The 19,085-nt window shown below is 49.2% G+C and overlaps 1 protein-coding gene across 2 annotated transcripts in view; it reads left to right on the top strand.

The window, feature by feature from the left end:
* LOC147091900 (uncharacterized) overlaps positions 1-19,085 on the top strand; it is a 49,704-nt gene that overhangs the window by 12,223 nt on the left and 18,396 nt on the right. The window contains exon 3 of one of the 2 annotated variants that reach the window (XM_085976930.1): positions 3,160-4,469. The exons of the other annotated variant lie outside the window; for it this stretch is intronic. Coding sequence (XP_085833056.1) covers positions 3,268-4,469 — 1,202 coding nt within the window. The 5' untranslated portion in view covers positions 3,160-3,267. The remainder of the gene's footprint in view (positions 1-3,159; positions 4,470-19,085) is intronic. 2 annotated transcript variants of the gene reach the window in all.

The raw sequence follows: 19,085 nt of genomic DNA, 5'->3' as shown, positions 1-19,085 counted from the left end.
TCCCGGGAACCATTCTTGTAAATCTTTTCTGCACCCTCTCTGAGGCCTTCACATCGTTCAGAAAGTGCAGTGCCCAGAATTGGACACAAAGCTCCAGTTGAGGCCGAACCAGTGTTTTATAAAGGTTCATCATAACCTCCTTGCTTTTGGACTCTATGCCTCTATTTATTAAGCCCAGGATCCCGCACGCTTTTTTAACCACTTTCTCAACCTGTCCTGCCTCCTTCAATGATTTGTGCACACATACCCCCAGGTCTCTCTGTTCATGCACACATTTTAGAATTGTACCCTTTAGTTTATATTGCCTCACTTGGTTCTTCCTACCAAAATGTATCACTTCGCACTTTTCTGCGTTAAATTTCATCTGCCACATGTCCGCCCATTCCACCAGCCTGTCTATGTCTTCTTGAAGTCTATCACTATCCTCCTCACTGTTCACTATACTTCCAAGTTTTGTGTCATCTGCAAATTTTGAAATTGTGCCCTGCACACCCAAGTCTAAGTCATTAATATATATCAAGTAAAGCAGTGGTCCTAGTACCGACCCCTGGGGAACACCACTGTGTACCTTCCTCCTTTCCGAAAAACAACCGTTCACCACGACTCTCTGTTTTCTGTCACTTTGCCAATTTCGTATCCATGCTGCCACTGTCCCTTTTATTCCATGGGCTTCAACTTTGCTGGCAAGCCTATTATGTGACACTTGTCGAACGCCTTTTGGAAATAAATGTTCATCACGTTAACAGCATTGCCCTCATCAACCCTCTCTGTTACCTCATCAAAAGCTCAATCAGAATCAGAGCGGCCGGGCCCGGCAGACATGCGGCCAGGGCCCCGGCACCAGGAAACCCAGGATGCAGCACCCCCCCGATCCGAGCCGCCGCTTCCCGGTTTCTTCAGCCGGTTCCACCGAGTCCGAATTGGGAAAAGGACAGGAGCCAGGCTTCCAGAATGGCCCGCGGCCCCGGGGAGCATGCGCACTCTCAGCTGGGAAATCAGCATGTTGGATAGAGCGGTTTCTGGGGCGCGGTGAATTGTGGGTGCTACGGTAGCCATTAGTCAGCGGCTGTCGGGAAGAGTCTTATTGCAGGCTGACGGAAGTTAGGTCCCTGGCCGCCTGTGTAGGTCTTTTTGTTGCTTCATTGTTGAGAATGTAACTAGTAAAATAGATAAGGGAGAACCAGTGGATGTTGTGTATTTGGACTTTCAGAAGGCTTTCGATAAGGTCCCGCATAAGAGATTAGCATGTAAAGTTAAGGCACATGGGATTGGGGGCAAGGTATTGACTTGGATAGAGAACTGGTTGGCAGACAGAAAGCAAAGAGTTGGAATAAACGGGTCTTTTTCCGAGTGGCAGGCAGTGACTAGTGGGGTACCGCAGGGATCGGTCCTTCGACCCCAGCTATTCACACTATATATTAATGATCTAGACAAGGGAACTAGATGTAATATCTCCAAATTTGCAGACGACACAAAGCTGGGCGGGTGTGTGTGCTGTGAGGAGGATGCCGAGAAACTACAGAAGTTATCCACTTTGTTGGCCAAAACAGGAAGGCAGATTATTATCTGAATGGCAATAGATTGGGAGAAGTGGAAGTGCAACGAGACCTGGGTGTCCTTGTGCACCAGTCGCTGAAGGTAAGCATGCAGGTGCAGTAGGCGGTTAAGGAGGCAAATGGTATGTTGGCCTTCATAGCGAGAGGGTTTGAGTACAGGAACAAGGATGTCTTACTGCAGTTGTACAGGGCCTTGGTGAGACCACATCTTGAGTAGTGTGCAGTTTTGTTCGCCTTATCTGAGGAAGGATGTTCTTGCCATGGAAGGAGATCAGCGAAGATTTGCCAGGCTGATACCTGGGATGGCAGGAATGACTTATGAGGAGAGATTGGGACGATTGGGCTTGTACTCGCTGGAGTTTAGAAGAATGAGAGGGGATCTCATTGAAACTTATAACATTCTGACAGGACTGGACAGACTAGATGCAGGAAGGATGTTCCCGATGGTCGGGGAGTCCAGAGCCAGGGGTCACAGTCTAAGGATAAGGGGTAGGCCATTTAGGACAGAAATGAGGAGGAATTTCTTCACCCAGAGAGTGGTGAACCTGTGGAATTCTCTACCACAGAAGGCAGTAGAGGCCAATACATTAAATATATTCAAGAAGGAGTTGGATATATTTCTTAAGGCTAAAGGGATCAAGGGGTATGGGGAGAAAGCAGGGACCGGGTACTGAATTTTGATGATCAGCCATGATCGCATTGAATGGCGGAGCAGGCTCGAGGGGCCGAATGGCCTACTCCTGCTCCTATCTTCTATGTTTGTATGTTTCTATGCTTCAGTTTGAGCTGGAGTGAAGATGGAGGAGAAGCTGCTGGGTTTAACCCCCAGTACTTCTGAGCCCAGGAGGACCCAACAATTTCCAATGTTAGACTGTCAAGGGAGGTGGATTATAGGGGAGATTAGGTTGTTACACAGACACTGTCCGTACAATGTAAAAGAGTATTGTTTTAAGAACAAGTATTTCTGTACAGGCTTTTAATCCAGTTTACATCTACAGATTTGTTTTAATTCATTCTTGGGATGTGGGCGTAGCTCGCAAGAGCAGCAAATATTGCCAATCCCCAGTTTCCCGTTGAGAAGGGGGTGGTGAGTCGCCTTCTTGAACTACTGCAGTCCGTGTGGTTAGGTATTCCCACAATGTTGTTTGGTAAGGAGTTCCAGGATTATGACCCAGCAACGATGAATATATCTGAGTCAGGATGATGTGTGACTTTGAGGGGAACTTGGATGTGATGGTGCTCCCATACAACAGCTGCCCTTGTCCTTCTAGGTGGTGGAGGTTGCGTGTTTTGGAGGTTCTATCAAAGTTCCGATCAAGTTGCAGATGTATAAAGTTCCTTTCCTTCGCCCCCTCCCCCTCCCACACCCATCTCTCTCTCTCTCTCTCTCTCCTCCCATAGAGGCCAGAGTCTTGTGTAGGCCCAGACCAGGTGGACATCAGTGAACCAGTTGGGTTTTCATGTCAATCCGTCAGCTTTCATGGTCACTTTTTTCTAGTGCCGGTCCCACAAATGACCAGATTCATTGAGCTCAATTTCACAACCTGCCTTTGTTTTCTTGTGGGTTGTCTCTCACGCTCCCTGTTTTAAATTAATTTTACAGGGCACTGGAAGGGGAGGATTTACAGACAGGAAGCTCAAACCAAACATCACTTCAAGGTCTGACAGAGTCACTCGACTCATCGGATCTGAATATCATTGGCCTTTGAACATGGAAGCAAAAAGCACCGTTCACAGCAGGGAGAAACTGTATACGTGTTCTGTGTGTGGACGAGGCTTCAGCCAGTCATCTGGCCTATCGAGGCACAAGCGTATTCACACCGGGGAGAGGCCGTTCACCTGCTCTGAGTATGGGAAGGGATTCACTCAGTCATCTGACCTTCAGACACACCAGCGTGTTCACACTGGGGAGAGGCCGTTCACCTGCTCTGAGTGTGGGAAGGGATTCACTCAGTCATCCCACCTACTGAGACACCAGCGAGTTCACACTGGGGAGAGGCCGTTCACCTGCTCTGAGTGTGGGAAGGGATTCACTAATTCATCCCACCTGCTGACACACCAACGAGTTCATACTGGGGAGAGGCCGTTCACCTGCTCTGAGTGTGGGAAGGGATTCACTCAGTCATCTGACCTTCAGACACACCAGCGTGTTCACACCGGGGAGAGGCCATTCACCTGCTCTGAGTGTGGGAAGGGGTTCACTATTTCATCCCACCTGCTGACACACCAGCAAGTTCATACTGGGGAGAGGCCGTTCACCTGCCCTGAGTGTGGGAAGGGATTCACTAATTCATCCAACCTGCTGACACACCAGCGAGTTCACACTGATGAGAGACCTTTTAAATGCCTGGACTGTGGGAAGTGCTATAAAGGTTCCGGGGAACTGATACGCCATCAACGTGTTCACACTGGGGAGAGACCGTTCAGATGCTCTCACTGTGGGACTGAGTTCAGGCGATCATCTGACCTCACTGTACACCAGCACACTCACACTGGGGAGAGGCCGTTCACCTGCTGCGTGTGTGGGAAGGGATTCACTCGCTCATCCCACCTGCTGACACACCAGCGAGTTCATACTGATGAGAGACCTTTTAAATGCTCGGACTGTGGGAAGTGCTATAAAGGGTCCGGGGAACTGATACGCCATCAGCGAGTTCACACTGACGAGAGGCCGTTCAGGTGCTCTCACTGTGGGACTGGGTTCAGGCGATCATCTGAGCTCACTGTCCACCAGCGCACTCACACTGGGGAGAGGCCATTCACCTGCTCCGTGTGTGGGAAGGGATTCACTCAGTCATCCCACCTGCTGAATCACCAGCGAGTTCACACTGGGGAGAGGCCGTTCACCTGCTCTGAGTGTGGGAAGGGATTCACTCAGTCATCCCACCTCCTGACACACCAGCGAGTTCACAAGTGACTGCAGGGGTTGGATTCTGCTGTTGTTGCTGCTGTTAATCACATCCAGGACTGAACCATGTTCATTCTGACAGGTGGGGATTGTTTCTGCTGATGTTAATAACTCCGGCAACTGGGCTGGAGTTTAACATCCTGGATATATGTCAAATAAATCAGCTTTGTTTTAAACACATTGTTGTGGGTTTTTGTCTTTCCCACCTGAGTGTTTAGCATCACCTGGCTGGAGCTCAGAAAGGACAATTTGGAGGAGGATCGTACGGCAGGAACAGAACTCCAGCCTACCGTCTACTGCCGCCGCTAACCTCCCGCTGAATATCACAGGAGGCACAATGCAACCCAATTTCACCCCCTTGTTGTCCAAGTAGTGTGTGGCCTCCTTATTCTTTCCACCAAAACACACCACCTCACACTGATCTACAGTGAAATTCATTTGCCAATTACACGCCCTTTCTGAAATTTATTAATATCTTCTTGCATTTTGTCTTCCTCAGTATTAACTCTACCTTCCAATTTAGTGTTATCGACAAACTTTGAAATTGCTCTTCTGATTCCCGAGTCCAAATCGTTTATGAATGTGATCCCAGCACCGATCCCTGTAGAACACCACTTCCCACCTTTTGCCAGTCTGAGTAGCTGCTCCCAACCCCTACTCTCTGTTTTCTGTTTTGTGACCAGCTTGCTATCCATAAACAGTATGTAAGATCGACAAGATGACCCAGGTCAGGCTGTGTGGAGGGAAGGGCCAGGCAGCAGAATGGATGGAAAGCTGTCTACAAAACAGAAATCAGAGGCTTGGAGTTAAGGGAAGTTTGTTGCGATCTTTCCATCCATTCTGCTGCCTGACCCTTGACTCCACGTGGCCTGACCGTGGCCATCTTGTAGACCATACATACTGCAGACACAGTGCACCAGTGATGGAGGGGGTGGATATTGAGTCCTGTGGCAGGGGCGCTGATGAAGTGGATTTCTCTGTCCGTGAGCTTTGAGGCATCGCTAGTGGTGTTTTTCACCTCTTTCCACCTTTAAAAAAAACCTTGCTGCCAGTTTATTAAAGCCATTAACAGCCGCTCGGGTGGGACGCACCAATAAATGAGGCCTTGTTTCCCTCAGAATGACAGGCCTGAACCCGAGTTAGAAAACATTTAGGAATTAAACCAGACTGGGCGGGGCCTGAGGTGCCAGTTAGTAACGGAAAATTGGTGGCCAGCGTACTTCACACCAGGGCTGAGGATCCGGGGACTTGGGTTTCTGTGTCATTTATTTATTCATTTTGTTTATTGCCCAATGTCAATCAGACGGGCGGGTCATCTTGCTGTCTGGCGGAGGCGAGGGTCCCCAATGGAGGGCTCTCTATGCGGGAGTCCTTCCCAGCACCATTGGGGATCTGGGTGGAGACTGTTGCAGGGAGCTGTCGTGTGCAACAGTTTCTAAGCTCATTTCCGGACTCCAAGGTCAGATGTGATGTTTGCAACCTAGAGGAGTCCACGGGCCGTGTATATATTCAGTGTGAGAGGTTGCAGCCCCTGGATAGTTACCTGAAGGGGCTGCTCCTCAATTCTTGTTTACACTTTAGCCCCACGCTCCTAATCTTTGGCCGCCCGGTGCGGAGGGGGGTGGGTAAGTGGGAGGTTCTTCTCCTGGACCTACTCTTGGGCCTGGCGAAAACAGCAATTTGTAGGTCCAGGATGGGCAGGGCCCATGGGGTGTCACTCTGGCTGCCTGCCTCTCTCCCGTGGTCTTGTCCCTGCCCGGGTGGCCCTGGAGAGGGAGCAGGCGGTGTCCACCGGTTCACTTGATACATTCCTCGACCGGTGGACACCTCTGGTTAAAGAGACGATAATCGATCCTCACAATCACATTGTGATTTAATTATTAATTGTGTGTGTGTCACAAATACATTTCTTCTATTTTGATACAAAAGCTCTACTAGACATGTTAAACTACTAGTTATTTAATCAGGGCTGCAGCTGCTGAAAGGTTGACTGTACTGAGGTTTGTGGCTGAGCTGGCAGACATGTTGTTCTGAAGTCTGATGTCTCACACCTGAAGAGTCTGTTTATGTCGTGTTGTAATGACCATTTTCTGTTGCCTGGTGTCAGAAATAGAAATCAAAGGAAGATGATGCCCCACTCTGTTAATCAACTCTTTGACACATTTCCATTTCTTAATTTACAAAGATCACAACTCCATTAGTGAACAATGGATTGCCAGTCTGCCACTTTTTACTGAGGCTTGAAAGGATTCGCTGTGAAGCTACACCTGCCCATCTGTCTGTGTGTCACTGTGTTTGGATTGTGTTAGACAACAGTCCTAATATCTCACCTACAGCCATTACAATTTTTGAAATTTTAGATTGTACTTGGAAGAAGTTGAGTTTGAATCTAACAATTCTGGAATTGGGAGCTTTTAATGATTTCTGTTTTTCACATAACTATATAGTGATGTGATCAGTAAAAGCAAATTAAAAGATGGTGCTATTTACTGAACACAACTGAATAATTCTACAAGGATGCTATCGCAGTCTTCCTCAGTATTAACGACACCCCCCAATTTAGTGTCATCAGCAAATTTTGAAATTGTACTTCTGATTCCCAAGTCCAAATCATTCATGTAAATGGTGAACAACAGTGGTCCCAGCACCAATCCCCGTGGAACACCACTTCCCACCTTCCGCCCATCTGAGTAAATACCTTTAACTCATCCCGTCACTATAACTGGACTTGTCTCTATTCCCGTGCCGAGGGGATTGCTGTACCAGACGGGAGGGGCAACATTTGGGGACTCTTGATTCTCCACCAATTGCCATTCCCCTTCTTTCTGGTGGATAATGGAGGTGCCACTGTGTGTAATGTGCAAGTCAGTAAGAGTTATCAGCGAGGATTAATCAGCACTTTCTAATTGGAGATGATAATCAATGGAATCTTTCAGACAATGAATTGTAGATTTTATAGCAAAGATTAATATACGATTGCAGTAAAAGTTCATAATTTTATTGTAAAATATTTCAGGAACACTCATCAGAAATTAAGGGGAAAGTTCAGACAGCAGTACTTAAAGGGACACTGCAGCCCCGACAACTCAATCAGCTATATATCCAGAATATTAAAACCCAGCCTAGTTATAGGGGTTATTAACATCAGCAGAAACAAACCCCAACTGTCAGAATGAACATGGTTCAGTCCTGGATGTGATTAACAGCAGCAATAACGGCAGAATCGAACCTCTGCAGTCACTTGTGAACTTGCTGGTGTCTCAGCAGGTTGCATGACTGATTGAATCCCTTCTCACACACTGAGCAGGTGAACGGCCTCTCCACGGTGTCAACTCGCTGGTGTGTCAGCAGGTTGGATGACTGAGTGAATCCCTTCCCACACATGGAGCAGGTGAATGGCCTCTCCCCAGTGTGAATGCGCTGGTGTATCAGCAGGTTGGACGACTGATTGAATCCCTTCCCACACATGGAGCATGTGAATGGCCTCTCCCCAGTGTGAATGCGCTGGTGTCTCAGAAGGTCAGAGGAATTAATGAATCCCTTCTCACACACGGGGCAGGTGAATGGCCTCTCTGCAGTGTGAATGTGCTGGTGTATCAGCAGGGTGGATGAATTAGTGAATCCCTTCTCACACACAGGGCAGGTGAACGGTCTCTCCCCAGTGTGAATGCACTGGTGCTCAATGAGGTGAGATGACTGCCTGAACCTCTTCCCACAGTGAGAGCAACTGAATGGTCTCTCTTCAGTGTGAAGTCGCTGGTGTGTCAGAAGGTGGGATGACTGACTAAATCCCTTCCCACACTTGGAGCAGGTGAACAGCCTCTCCCCGGTGTGACAGCATCGATGAGTTTCCAGCCGGGACGGGGAGCTAAATCCCTTCCCACAGTCCCCACATTCCCACAGTTTCTCCGTGGAGTGGGTGTCCTTGTGTCTCTCCAGGTTGGACAATCGGTTGAAGCCTCATCTACACACACAACACGTGTACGGTTTCTCCCCGCTGTGAACGGTGCGATGTTTTTTCAGACTGTGTAACTGGTTAATGCTCTTTCCACAGTCAGTGCACTGGAACACTCTCACTCGGGTGTGTGTGTCTCGGTGCTTTTCCAGTCACACCGATCTTTGAAATCTTTTCCCACAGACAGAACAGGCAAACATTTCTCCTTCCACATTCAAAGGCCGATGATATTCCCTGTAAAAGCAGTTTACAAAAGACATCACTGTAAGTTCAGGATTAAAATTCAGAACAGATAATTCTAGTTTCTATGGAACATTCCTCTCTTAGTACATAGAATTACACAGATTGTACAGCACAGAAACAGGCCAATCGGCCCAACTGGTCCATGTGGTGTTTATGCTCCACACGAGCCTCCTCCCATCTCTCTTCATCTCACCCTATCAGCATCTCCTTCTATTCCTTTCTCCCATGTGTTTATCCAGCTTCCCCTTAACTACATCCATGCTCTTCGCCTCAACTACTCCCTGTGGCAGCAAGTTCCACATTCTCAGCACCCTCTGGGTGAAGGAGTTTAATCTAAATAGGACTTCCCTGGGCAGCCACTGAGCACTGCTGCCTCTTTTGTGCATTTCCTGGCGAGGTGAAACAGTGGATATTTTCTGATCAAAAAGAGCTGAGCTCGGCAGCATTAGTCCTGTTTTGCCTCCTTTGGAGACCAGGTGTACGAGCAGAGTGAGTGCAGCCTTCACAGCAACTACAATAAAATTGTTACAGTTGTGAAGGAACTTTGTGTCAGTGCACTGGACCACAAACAAAGTATGTGTGTCGATTATTGTCTTATTACCCTACTGTAAAGTGCCTTGAGATGTTTTAAAAGCTCTATATAAAGGTAAGTTGTTGTTGGTGTATAGAGAACTCTATTGAAATTTAGTGAAATGATCAATAACCAAGGAAGATCATTTCTTTGTTTGGTTCTGTTAGTTTTCATCGAATCATGTAAAAGTACAGCATGAAGGAGGCCATTCGGCCCATCGTGCCTGTGCTGGCTCTTAGAAAGAGCACTCGTGCTTAGTCCCACATCCCTGCTTGTTGTCCGTAACCCTGTAAAATCCTCATCCTCAAGTACCCGCCCAACTCCCTTTTAAAATCATTGATGGAATCAGCTCATGACCTTTTCAGGTCGAGCGTTCCAGATCCCGACAACTCTCTGAGTTTTATTCAATTGTTACCACAGTTGTTTCTGTGGAGGTTTAATAATAAATGCATTTTGCTGTGAAAGCAATTAAAACATTCCTAGTATATAAATAGACAGATGCATCAAAATATTAAAATTGTGGGAGGGGGGTCAGTGCTCGCCAGGGCCCAATAAACAATGGAATTCTTCTTTCCCAACCCAATGCTCAGAAGATGAAGTCCCAGAGCTGCCTCTGGCTCGGTTCCACCTGCCCTATTCTGACAAGCTGAGGTGTTGGTCAGTGCACTGTGATTGCCCTGTGGGCAGAAAATGGCAAATCTAGAAATATGACCAAAATAACACATTTAACCCCAAAGCTGTAAATCCCCGTCCCACACACTCTCCCTCCTCCCTGTGCTGAAATCCAAACCCATTGCACCATCTCCAACATTTCTTTCCTCCACTCCCAGTTTTCCCCCTCCCTCTACTCTGGTTGGGTTCAGTGCTCCACCTGCTGTGTGCAGAGTGAGAATAAAATCAATGTGATAATGATTGTCTCTCCTGGTCACTGGGACTCTGAAACTTTCAGTTCTCCACCTGCTGTGTGCAGAGTGAGAATAAAATCAATGAGTCAATGATTGTCTCTCCTGGTCACTGGGACACTGAAGCCCTGCCCACTCTCTGTTCCTGTATAAAGATGGCCGCGCATGCACCCCGCTGCAGGTAGAACCGGTCTGTCTTTCCTTCACCAAGATGGCGGCGGGTAACCTGGGCCTGTCACCGAGAAAAAGCCTCACCGCTGCCGTCCGGCGGAACACATTCGGCCGCTGGATCTCATTCGGGCCTGAGACCGTTCTCCAACTTTATAAACCCTGAGGCGCGGCCTACCCGCAGTTTATTAACCTCCCGAACCCGCTCCCGCTGACCTGCAGCTCTGCCCAGCGACCGCGCGGGGCTTTCTTTGTAAAGTCGGTGAGGGACACGTGACCCGGGCCCACTGCCTGATTGACGTGAGCTTCCGACCAATAGGGAGCAAGCGGGGTGGGGCTGGAGGAGCGAGCCGGCGGCGGGTCCTCCAACCAATCGGGGAGCCCAAGGGGCAGGACTAGCGCCGGCTGATTGTCTGATCCACAGGGCAGCGAGTTTCTCCAGTCCCTTGTTCAGGGCCCGGGGCCAGGGGAGGCAGTGGGCCTTTATTCCCCACATTGGACACAAGGCTCTTTGGCTCACAACACACTGGCTCAGGTTTTAATAGAGACCTTTTAATTTCATCCATAAAAGCAGATAAACCCCGTGCTTCTGTGGAACAAACTTTCTAATATTTGGGAGTAAAAGTACAAGTTTTTTTCCCTCTGGGGAATTTATTATTAGTTTCAGGAAACAGCAACCACTTGTCTTTATAAAGCACCCTTAATGTAGTAAAACATCCCAAGGCTCTTCACAGGATCGTTATAAAACAAAATTTGACACCGAGCCACATAAGGAGATATTAGGGCAGATGACCAAAAGCTTGGTCAAAGAGCATCTTAAAGAAGGAGAGAGATGGAGAGGTTTAGGGAAGGAATTCCAGAGCTTAGGGCCCAGGCAGCTGAAGGCACGGCCACCAATGGTGGAGCGATCAAAATCGGGGATGCTCAAGAGGGCAGAATTAGAGAAGCGCAAATATCTCGGGGGTGGGGGGGTTTGTAGAGGCTGGAAGAGATTACAGAGATAGGGAGGGATGAGGCCACGGAGGGATTTGAAAACAAGGCTGAGAATTTTAAGGATGAGACACTTGAGGAAAAGCAGGGAGTGGGGGTGGGTCAAGCCCTTATGGGACAGGGTCGCTAATTCTGTTCTGCGACAGTTACTGGGACAGACTGTATCTCCCCCTCTCCTCCACACAGGGATTTGTGGTAGTTAAAGGGACAGCGATTCTTCTTGTTCCGTGAGATTGTAATTAAAGGGACACTACTCTGAGATGGCTGTGAACTTTTAGTGCCGCCAGCCTTTCTAAAACATCTTCCTTTTTTTGAAGATCTGTGTGAACTCGCTGGTGACTCAGCAGGTTGGATGAACTCTGAAACCTCTTTGCACAGTCAGAACATTTAAAGGGTCTCTCATCGGTTCTGGGACAGGAGGAATCTGGTTAACAGTGATCACAATATCATTGGGTTTAAAGTAGTTATGGAAAGGGACAAAGAAGAATCAATGGTGAAAATACCCAGCTGGAATCGAGCCAATTTCAGTGATTTGAGAAGGGATCGAGCACAGGTGGACTGGAAACAAAGATTGTCCAGGAAAACAGTGAATGGCCAATGGCAGGCCTTCAAGGCTGAGATAGTTCGGGTACAAACCAAGCATATTCCCATAAGGAGGAAAGATGGGCATCCAAAGCTAGAGCTCCCGATGACAAAGGATATCGAGGTTAGAATAAAACAGAGAAAGGAGGTTTACGACAAATGTCAGGTACAGAATACAGTCAAAAACCGGGAGCATACAGAGAGTGCGGGGGAAATTGAAACAGGATATAAGGGCAAAGAGAATATGAGAAAAGATTAGCGGGTAACATAAAAGAGAACCCAAAAATCTTCTATAAACATATGAAAAGTAAAAGGATAGTTAAATGAATGGTGGGGCCGATTAGGGACCAAATAGGAGCACATCATACGGAAGCAGAGGGCATGGCTGAGGTACTGAATGAGCACTTAGCATCTGTCTCCACAAAAGAAGAGGATGAAGTTCATGTCGCAGTAGAGGAGGGGGGAGTAGAGAAATTGGATAAAAATGGATAGAAAGCAGGTGCGAAATAGGTTGTCATCACTTAAAGTTAACAAGTCACCCGGTCCGGATGGGATGCATCCTAGGTTGTTGAGGGAAACTAGGGTGGAGATAGCAGAAGCTCCGACCACAATCTTTCAATCTCCCTCAGATATATGGGAGGGGTGCCAGAGGACTGGAGGATTGCAAATGTTACACCCTGTTTAAAAAAGGGGAGAGGGATAAACCTGCTAACTACAGGCCAATCAGTCTAATGTCAGTGGTGGGTGAACGACGAGAGACCATTGTCAAGGTCAAAATTAATTCTCACTTGGAGAAGCATGGGTTAATAAGGGGCAGCCAGTGTGGATTTGTTAAAGGTAAATCGTGTCTGACTAACCTGATTGAGTTCTTTGATGAAGTAACAGAGGGTTGATGAAGGTAGTGCAGCAAATGTTGTATACATGGACTTTCAAAAGGCATTTGACAAAGTACCACAAAAGAGACTTATTCGGAAAATAGAAGCACAGGAAATTAAAGGGATGATGGTAATTTGGGTGTATAATTGGCTGAGGGATAGGAGACAGTGAGCAGTGCTGAGGGATGTTTTTCTGACTGGAGGGAAATATGCAGTGGGTTCCCCCAGAAGTCGGGATTAGGACCATTGCTTTTCTTGTTATATATAAATGACCTGGATTGGGTATAGGTGTACAATTTTGAAGTTTACGGATGATACAAAACTTGGCAACGTAGTAAATAGTGAGCATAGTAGTAGCAGACTTCAGAAGGACAGAGACAGACTGTGAAATGAGCAGACACAAGGCAGATGAAATTAAATGAGGATAAGTGTGAAGTGATGCACTTTGGGAGAAACAACAGGGAGAGGCCGTATAATCTAAATGGGACTATTTTGAGGGGGTGCAAGGGCAGAGGGACCTGGGGGTCCATATTCACAAATCTTTGAAAGTGCCGTGGCAAGTTGGTGAGGTTTCAGAAAGCATATGGGGTACTTGGCTTTGTAAATAGGGCCATTGAATACAAAAACAAGGAAGTTACACTAAACCTTTACAAATCACTAGTTAGGAACATAGGACAGGAGGAGGCCATTCAGTCCCTCGAGCCTGTTCTGCCATTCAATGAGATCATGGCTGATCTGCGATCTAACTCCATACACCCACCTTTGGCCCATATCCCTTAATACCTTTGGGTAACAAAAACCTATCAATCTCAGATTTAAAATTAACAATTGATCTCGCATCAATTGCCGTTTGTGGAAGAGAGTTCCAAACTTCTACCACCCTTTGGCCTAGAAATTCAGTTGCCTTAGCGCCGCTTTTGAGGCGCTAGAGGGACTAGCGCCAGAGTTATGGCCAGTTTAAAAATTCCCTGGGGCCCTAAATCGGCATTGCACCGGTAGCGCTGCGCCGGCACCGATGACGTCATCGGTGTGCGCAGCGTCCTGGTTGCCATGCCGACGGGCCCTAGCGCCGAAATTCAGTTGCGGCCGCCTCGCCCGTGGCAGCCGCAACTAAGACTCTGGCAACAGAGTCTTGCATGAGTTTGCGCCGGCGCATTAAAGGCCCCGCGGCGGCCGGCCGCTTTCCCGCCGGCCGCCTGCCCGCAGCTCCCTCCCCGGACTTCTCCCCCCCACCCCCCAGAACAGATGCAAGCCCGGCACTTGTCCGAGGTGCCGGGCTCATTTTTAGACAGATTTGCGCGGGCCGCGGCCGGGTGCAGGCAGCTCCTCCTTAACGGAAGGAGGAGGCCTGCACTTCCCGAGCCTGCCGCACCGCATCGGGTGCCGCAGCGCCGGAATTGCGGCGCGAAACGGCAGTTAGCGCCGATTTACTGCCGCAAAGACCCTTCAGTAGCGCCGGCAGCCGTTTGGGCGCGGCCCTGCTGAATTTTTGGCACGCGCAGGGGGACTTAGCGCCGGCACTAACTTCCGGCGCTAAAGCCCTGGCTAAGCCAAAACCCAATTTCTAGGCCTTTGTGTGTAGAAGTGTTTCCTAATTTCACTCCTGAAAGGTCTGGTTCTAATTTTTAGATGATGCCCCCAGTCCGAGAATCCCCAACCAGCGGAAATAGTTTCTCTCTATCTACCCTCTGTTCCTCTTAATATCCTGAAAACTTCAATCAGATCACACCTTAACCTTTTAAATTCCAGGGATTACAACCCTAATTTGTGTAATCCCTCCTCGTAACTTAACCCTTGAAGTCCGGGCATCATTCTGGTAAACCTACACTGCACTCCCTCCAAGGCCAACATATCCTTCCTAAGGTGTGGTGCCCAGAACTGCTCACAGTACTCCAGGTGTGGTCTAACCAGGGTGTTGTACAGCTGCAGGGTTTTGGCCTCAGCTGGAGTATTGTGTACAGTTCTGGGCACCACACTTTAGGAAGGATGTCAAGGCCTTGGAGAGGGTGCAGAGGAGGTTGACCAGGATGGTACCATGGATGAGGGACTTCAGTTATGTGGAGAGATTGGAGAAGCTGGGATTGTTACCCTTAGAGCAGAGAAGGTTAAGAGGAGACCTAATAGAGGGGTTCAAAATGATGAGGGGTTTTGATCGAGCAAGTAGTGAGAAACTGTTCACTCTGGCAAGTGGGTCAGTAACCAAAGGTCACAGATTTAAAATAGTTGCTAAAAGAACTAGAGGGAAATTAGGAGAATTATTTTCACACAGAGGGTTGTTAAGATCTGTAACGCACCATCTGAAAGGATGCTGGAATCAGGTTCCACAGGAACTTTCAAACAATAATTGGACATGTCCTTGAAGAGGACTAGTTTGCAGAGTTCTGGGGATAAAGCTGGGGTGTGGGACTAAATTGGACAGCTCTTTCAAAGAGCCGGCACAGACACGATGGGCCGAATCACCTCCTTCTGTGCTGTTAGATTCTATGATCAGTGTGAACACGCTGGTGTCCCTTAAGGCTCTTCGAGATTTTAAAGCTCTTCCCACAGTCAGAACATTTAAAGGGTCTCTCGTCAGTGTGAACTCGCTGGTGTATCAGTAGGTGAGATGACTGAGTGAATCACTTCCCCCACACGGAGCAGGTGAACGGCCTCTCACCAGTGTATAGGAGCCGGTGTCTCTTCAGCTCCCTGGAGCTTTTAAATCTTTTCCCACAGCCAGAACATTTAAAGGGGTTCTCTCCAGTGTGAACTTGCTGATGGGCCAGCAGGTTGGAGGACTGAGCGAATCCCTTCCCACACACGGATCAGGTGAACGGCCTCTCCCCAGCGTGTAGGAGCCGGTGTCTCTTCAGCTCCCCAGGGCTTTTAAAGCTTTTCCCACAGTCAGAACATTTAAAGGGTCTCTCGTCAGTGTGAACTCGGTGTATCAGCAGGTTGGAGGGCTGAGCGAATCCCTTCCCACACACGGAGCAGGTGAACGGCCTCTCCCCAGCGTGTAGGTGTTGGTGTCTCTTCAGCTCCCAGGACCTTTTAAAGCTCTTCCCACAGTCAGAACATTTAAAGGGTCTCACGTCATTGTGAACAAGCTGGTGTGTCTGCAGGGTGGATGACTGATGCGCTATCAATAACTCAAAAGACTGAGATTAAGCGAGTAATTAACAGGCTTTTATTAACAAGAGAATGAAGGTGTGCCTCGAGTGGTCGACCGGTCCAGAATGTAGAGGGACTGTGGAGCAGTCACCTTTATACCTGGACTCATGGGAGGAGCCAGCCGAGACATGTACAGGCATGTACACAGTGGAATACAAACAGTGGTTTACCACAATGACTGAGTGAATCCCTTCCCACACACGAAGCAGGTGAACGGCCTCGCCCCAGTGTGAACTCGCTGGTGTTGCTTGAGCTCCCGTGGGATTTTAAAGTTCTTCCCACAGTGAGAACATTTAAATGGCCTTTCATCAGTGTGAACAAGCTGATGTGTCAGCAGTGTGGAGGACTGCAAGAATCCCTTCCCACGGATGGAGCAGGTGAATGGCCTCTCCACAGTGTGGAGGCACTGGTGTCCCTTCAGATCCCGGGGCTTTTAAAGCTCTTCCCACAGTCAGAACCTGTAAACGGCCTCTCATCAGTGTGAACAAGCTGGTGTCGCTTCAGATGCCCGGGGCTTTTAAAGCTCTTCCCACAGTCAGGACATTGAAATGGTCTCTCCCCAGTGTGAACTCGCTGGTGTGTTTGCAGGTGGGATGAACAAATCCCTTTCCACACACGGAGCAGGTGAATGGACTGTCCCTGGTGTGACTGCGCCGTTGAACTTCCAATGCAGATGGGGAACTGACTCCCTTCCCACTGTCCCCACCTTTACCCGGTTTCTCCCCGGTGTGACGTTGCACGTGTCCCACCAGGTCAGGCGATCGGCTGAATCCGTGTCTACACACTGAACACGTGTGCGGTTTGTCATCGCTGCTTTCTCCTTCCATGTGCAAAGGCCGATGATATTCAGGTCCTGATGAATCGAGCGACCCTCAGATTTTGACGTGATGTTTGGTCTGAGCTTCCCGCCTGTAACTGCTCCACTTCTATAACCCTGTAAATCGAGTTCAGAAAAGGATCAGAGGCAAACTGTTGTTTAATTTTCCCCTTTCCGAACCTAGGGGCAGTGAAGCTGATTTTCAGGCCCCAGCTGCTGCACAAGTTGGTTGAAAGGATCAGCAGTAATGGTGGCTGTAATACCCACAAGCCCCCGGCACTTCAGAAAGCGCTCTGTTGACTGCGTCCTGCGCATGTGCTCATGGCCCCCGCGCTCTCCTGCTCTACAATCGCCCGTCCCGATCGATCCGCAACGCGCATGCTCAGGGCACAAAACCCCGCGGTTGGAACATCGGGCGCGCATGCGGAGCCGCAACAACTGGTATGCATGCGCGGCTCAGGTGGGAGCGAGTCAGTGTTTCGCCTCAGCCGCCAGGGAGGTGCGCATGCGCAGGACAACCCAACATTCTTCCTGTCAGCAATCACTCCCTCGTTTCTTTAATAAAAACAGAAAATGCTGGAAATACTCAGCAGGTCAGGCAGCATCTGTGGAGAGAGAAACAGTGTTAACGTTTCAGGTCGATGACCTTTCATCAGAACTACTTCGTTAGTGTCAGCTGTGGCTCAGTTGGTAGCACTCTCGTCTCTGAGTCAGAAAGCTGTGGGTTCAAGTCCCACTCCAGAGATTTGAGCACAAAAATCTACGCTGGCACTGCAGTGCAGTACTGAGGGAGTGCGGCACTGTCAGAGGTGGTGTCTTTCGGATGAGACATTAAACTGAGGCCCCGTCTGCTCTCTCAGGTGGACGTCAACGATCCTATGGCACTATTTCAAGAAAGAAATGCTTGCATTTATATAGTGCCTTTCATGACCACCAGACGTCTTGAAGTGCTTTACAACCAATGAAGTACTTTTGGAGTGTGGTCACTGTTGTAATGTGGGAAAGAGCAGGGAAATTATCCCCGGTGTCCTAGTCAATGTTTATCCCTCAATCAATGTAACAAAATGATAGATTATCTGGTAATTATCACATTGCTGTTTGTGGGAGCTTGCTGCGCGCTAAGTGACTGCCGCGTTTCCTACATTACAACAGTGACTACACTTCAAAAATACTTCACTGGCTGTAAAGCACTTTGGGGCGTCCGGTGGTGGTGAAAGGTGCAATAGAAATGCAAGTCTTTCTTTCTTCACTGTTCTCACCAGCGACCTCTTCTGGCAGTTAGTTGGTTGATTGACAGCCGAGAGTCCACGCATGCGCACACGGAGCGGCGGTTTGGGACGAGTCTGGCACAGCGACCCCTCCCGGTCACCAAGGGTAATAACTGCGCATGCCCAGAGGACACCAACCCCCCTCCCCCACTCGGAGCTGCACCTGCGCACTCGGATCCTGCCGGACGGAGTTGGCGCGGGGCATTCCGGGGAAAGGCCTTGATGTCGGTTCCAGAGTCGCAATCAGTGATGCAAAGTGAGTTTTCTCCGCTCTGATTGGGCGGAGAATCGCGCGGGGTGGTGGGGAGCGGGGGATCGGGAGAGAGTAAAGAGAAATAGAAAAACCTGAGAGTCCGCGAGGCCCCAGACCGAGCGGCGTCAGTTGGACGGACCACGTGATCTCCTCGGGGACACGTCACCCGGGCCCGCGGCCTGATTGACGGGAGCATCCGACCAATAGGGAGCGAGCGGGGCGGGGCTGGAGGAGCGAGCTGGCGGCGGGTCCTCCAACCAATCAGAGAGCCCGAGGGGCGGGACTAGCGCCGGCTGATTGTCTGATCCGCAGGGCAGCGAGTTTCTCCAGTCCCTTGTTCAGGGCCCGGGGCCAGGGGAGGCTGTGGGCCTTTATTCCCCTCATTGGACACAAGGCTCTTTGGCTCACAACACACTGGCTCAGGTTTTAATAGAGACTTTTTAAATTCATCAATAAAAGCAGATAAACCTTGTGCTTCTGTGGAACAAACTTTCTAACATTTTATAGAATCATAGAATGGTTACAGCACAGAAGGAGGCCATTCGGCCTATTGAGCCCATGCCGGCCATCTGCAAGACCACTTCAGGGAGTCCCACTCCCCGCCCTTTCCCTGTAACCCTGCAAATTTCTTTCCTTCAGGTACTCGAGGGGCCGAATGGCCAACTCCTGCTCCTATCTTCTATGTATCTATAATCCGAGGCACAGGTAGGCCCCACAGTGGCGGTGGCGGCGGACATGTGAGGAGCGGCGGCGGTGATATAAGGTGAGGTGGTGGAGCAGGTAGGCCCCACAGCAGTGGACCTGTGAGGAGCGGCAGCGGTGATATAAAGAGCGAGGCGGCGGAGTT

Source organism: Somniosus microcephalus, unplaced genomic scaffold (assembly GCF_052327205.1).
Source record: "Somniosus microcephalus isolate GS21.2 unplaced genomic scaffold, FLI_Smic_1.0 unresolved_chr3, whole genome shotgun sequence".
Lineage (NCBI taxonomy): Eukaryota > Metazoa > Chordata > Chondrichthyes > Squaliformes > Somniosidae > Somniosus > Somniosus microcephalus.
The sequence above is the reverse complement of the archived record's forward strand: the minus strand, read 5'-3'. Positions and strand labels throughout refer to the sequence as shown.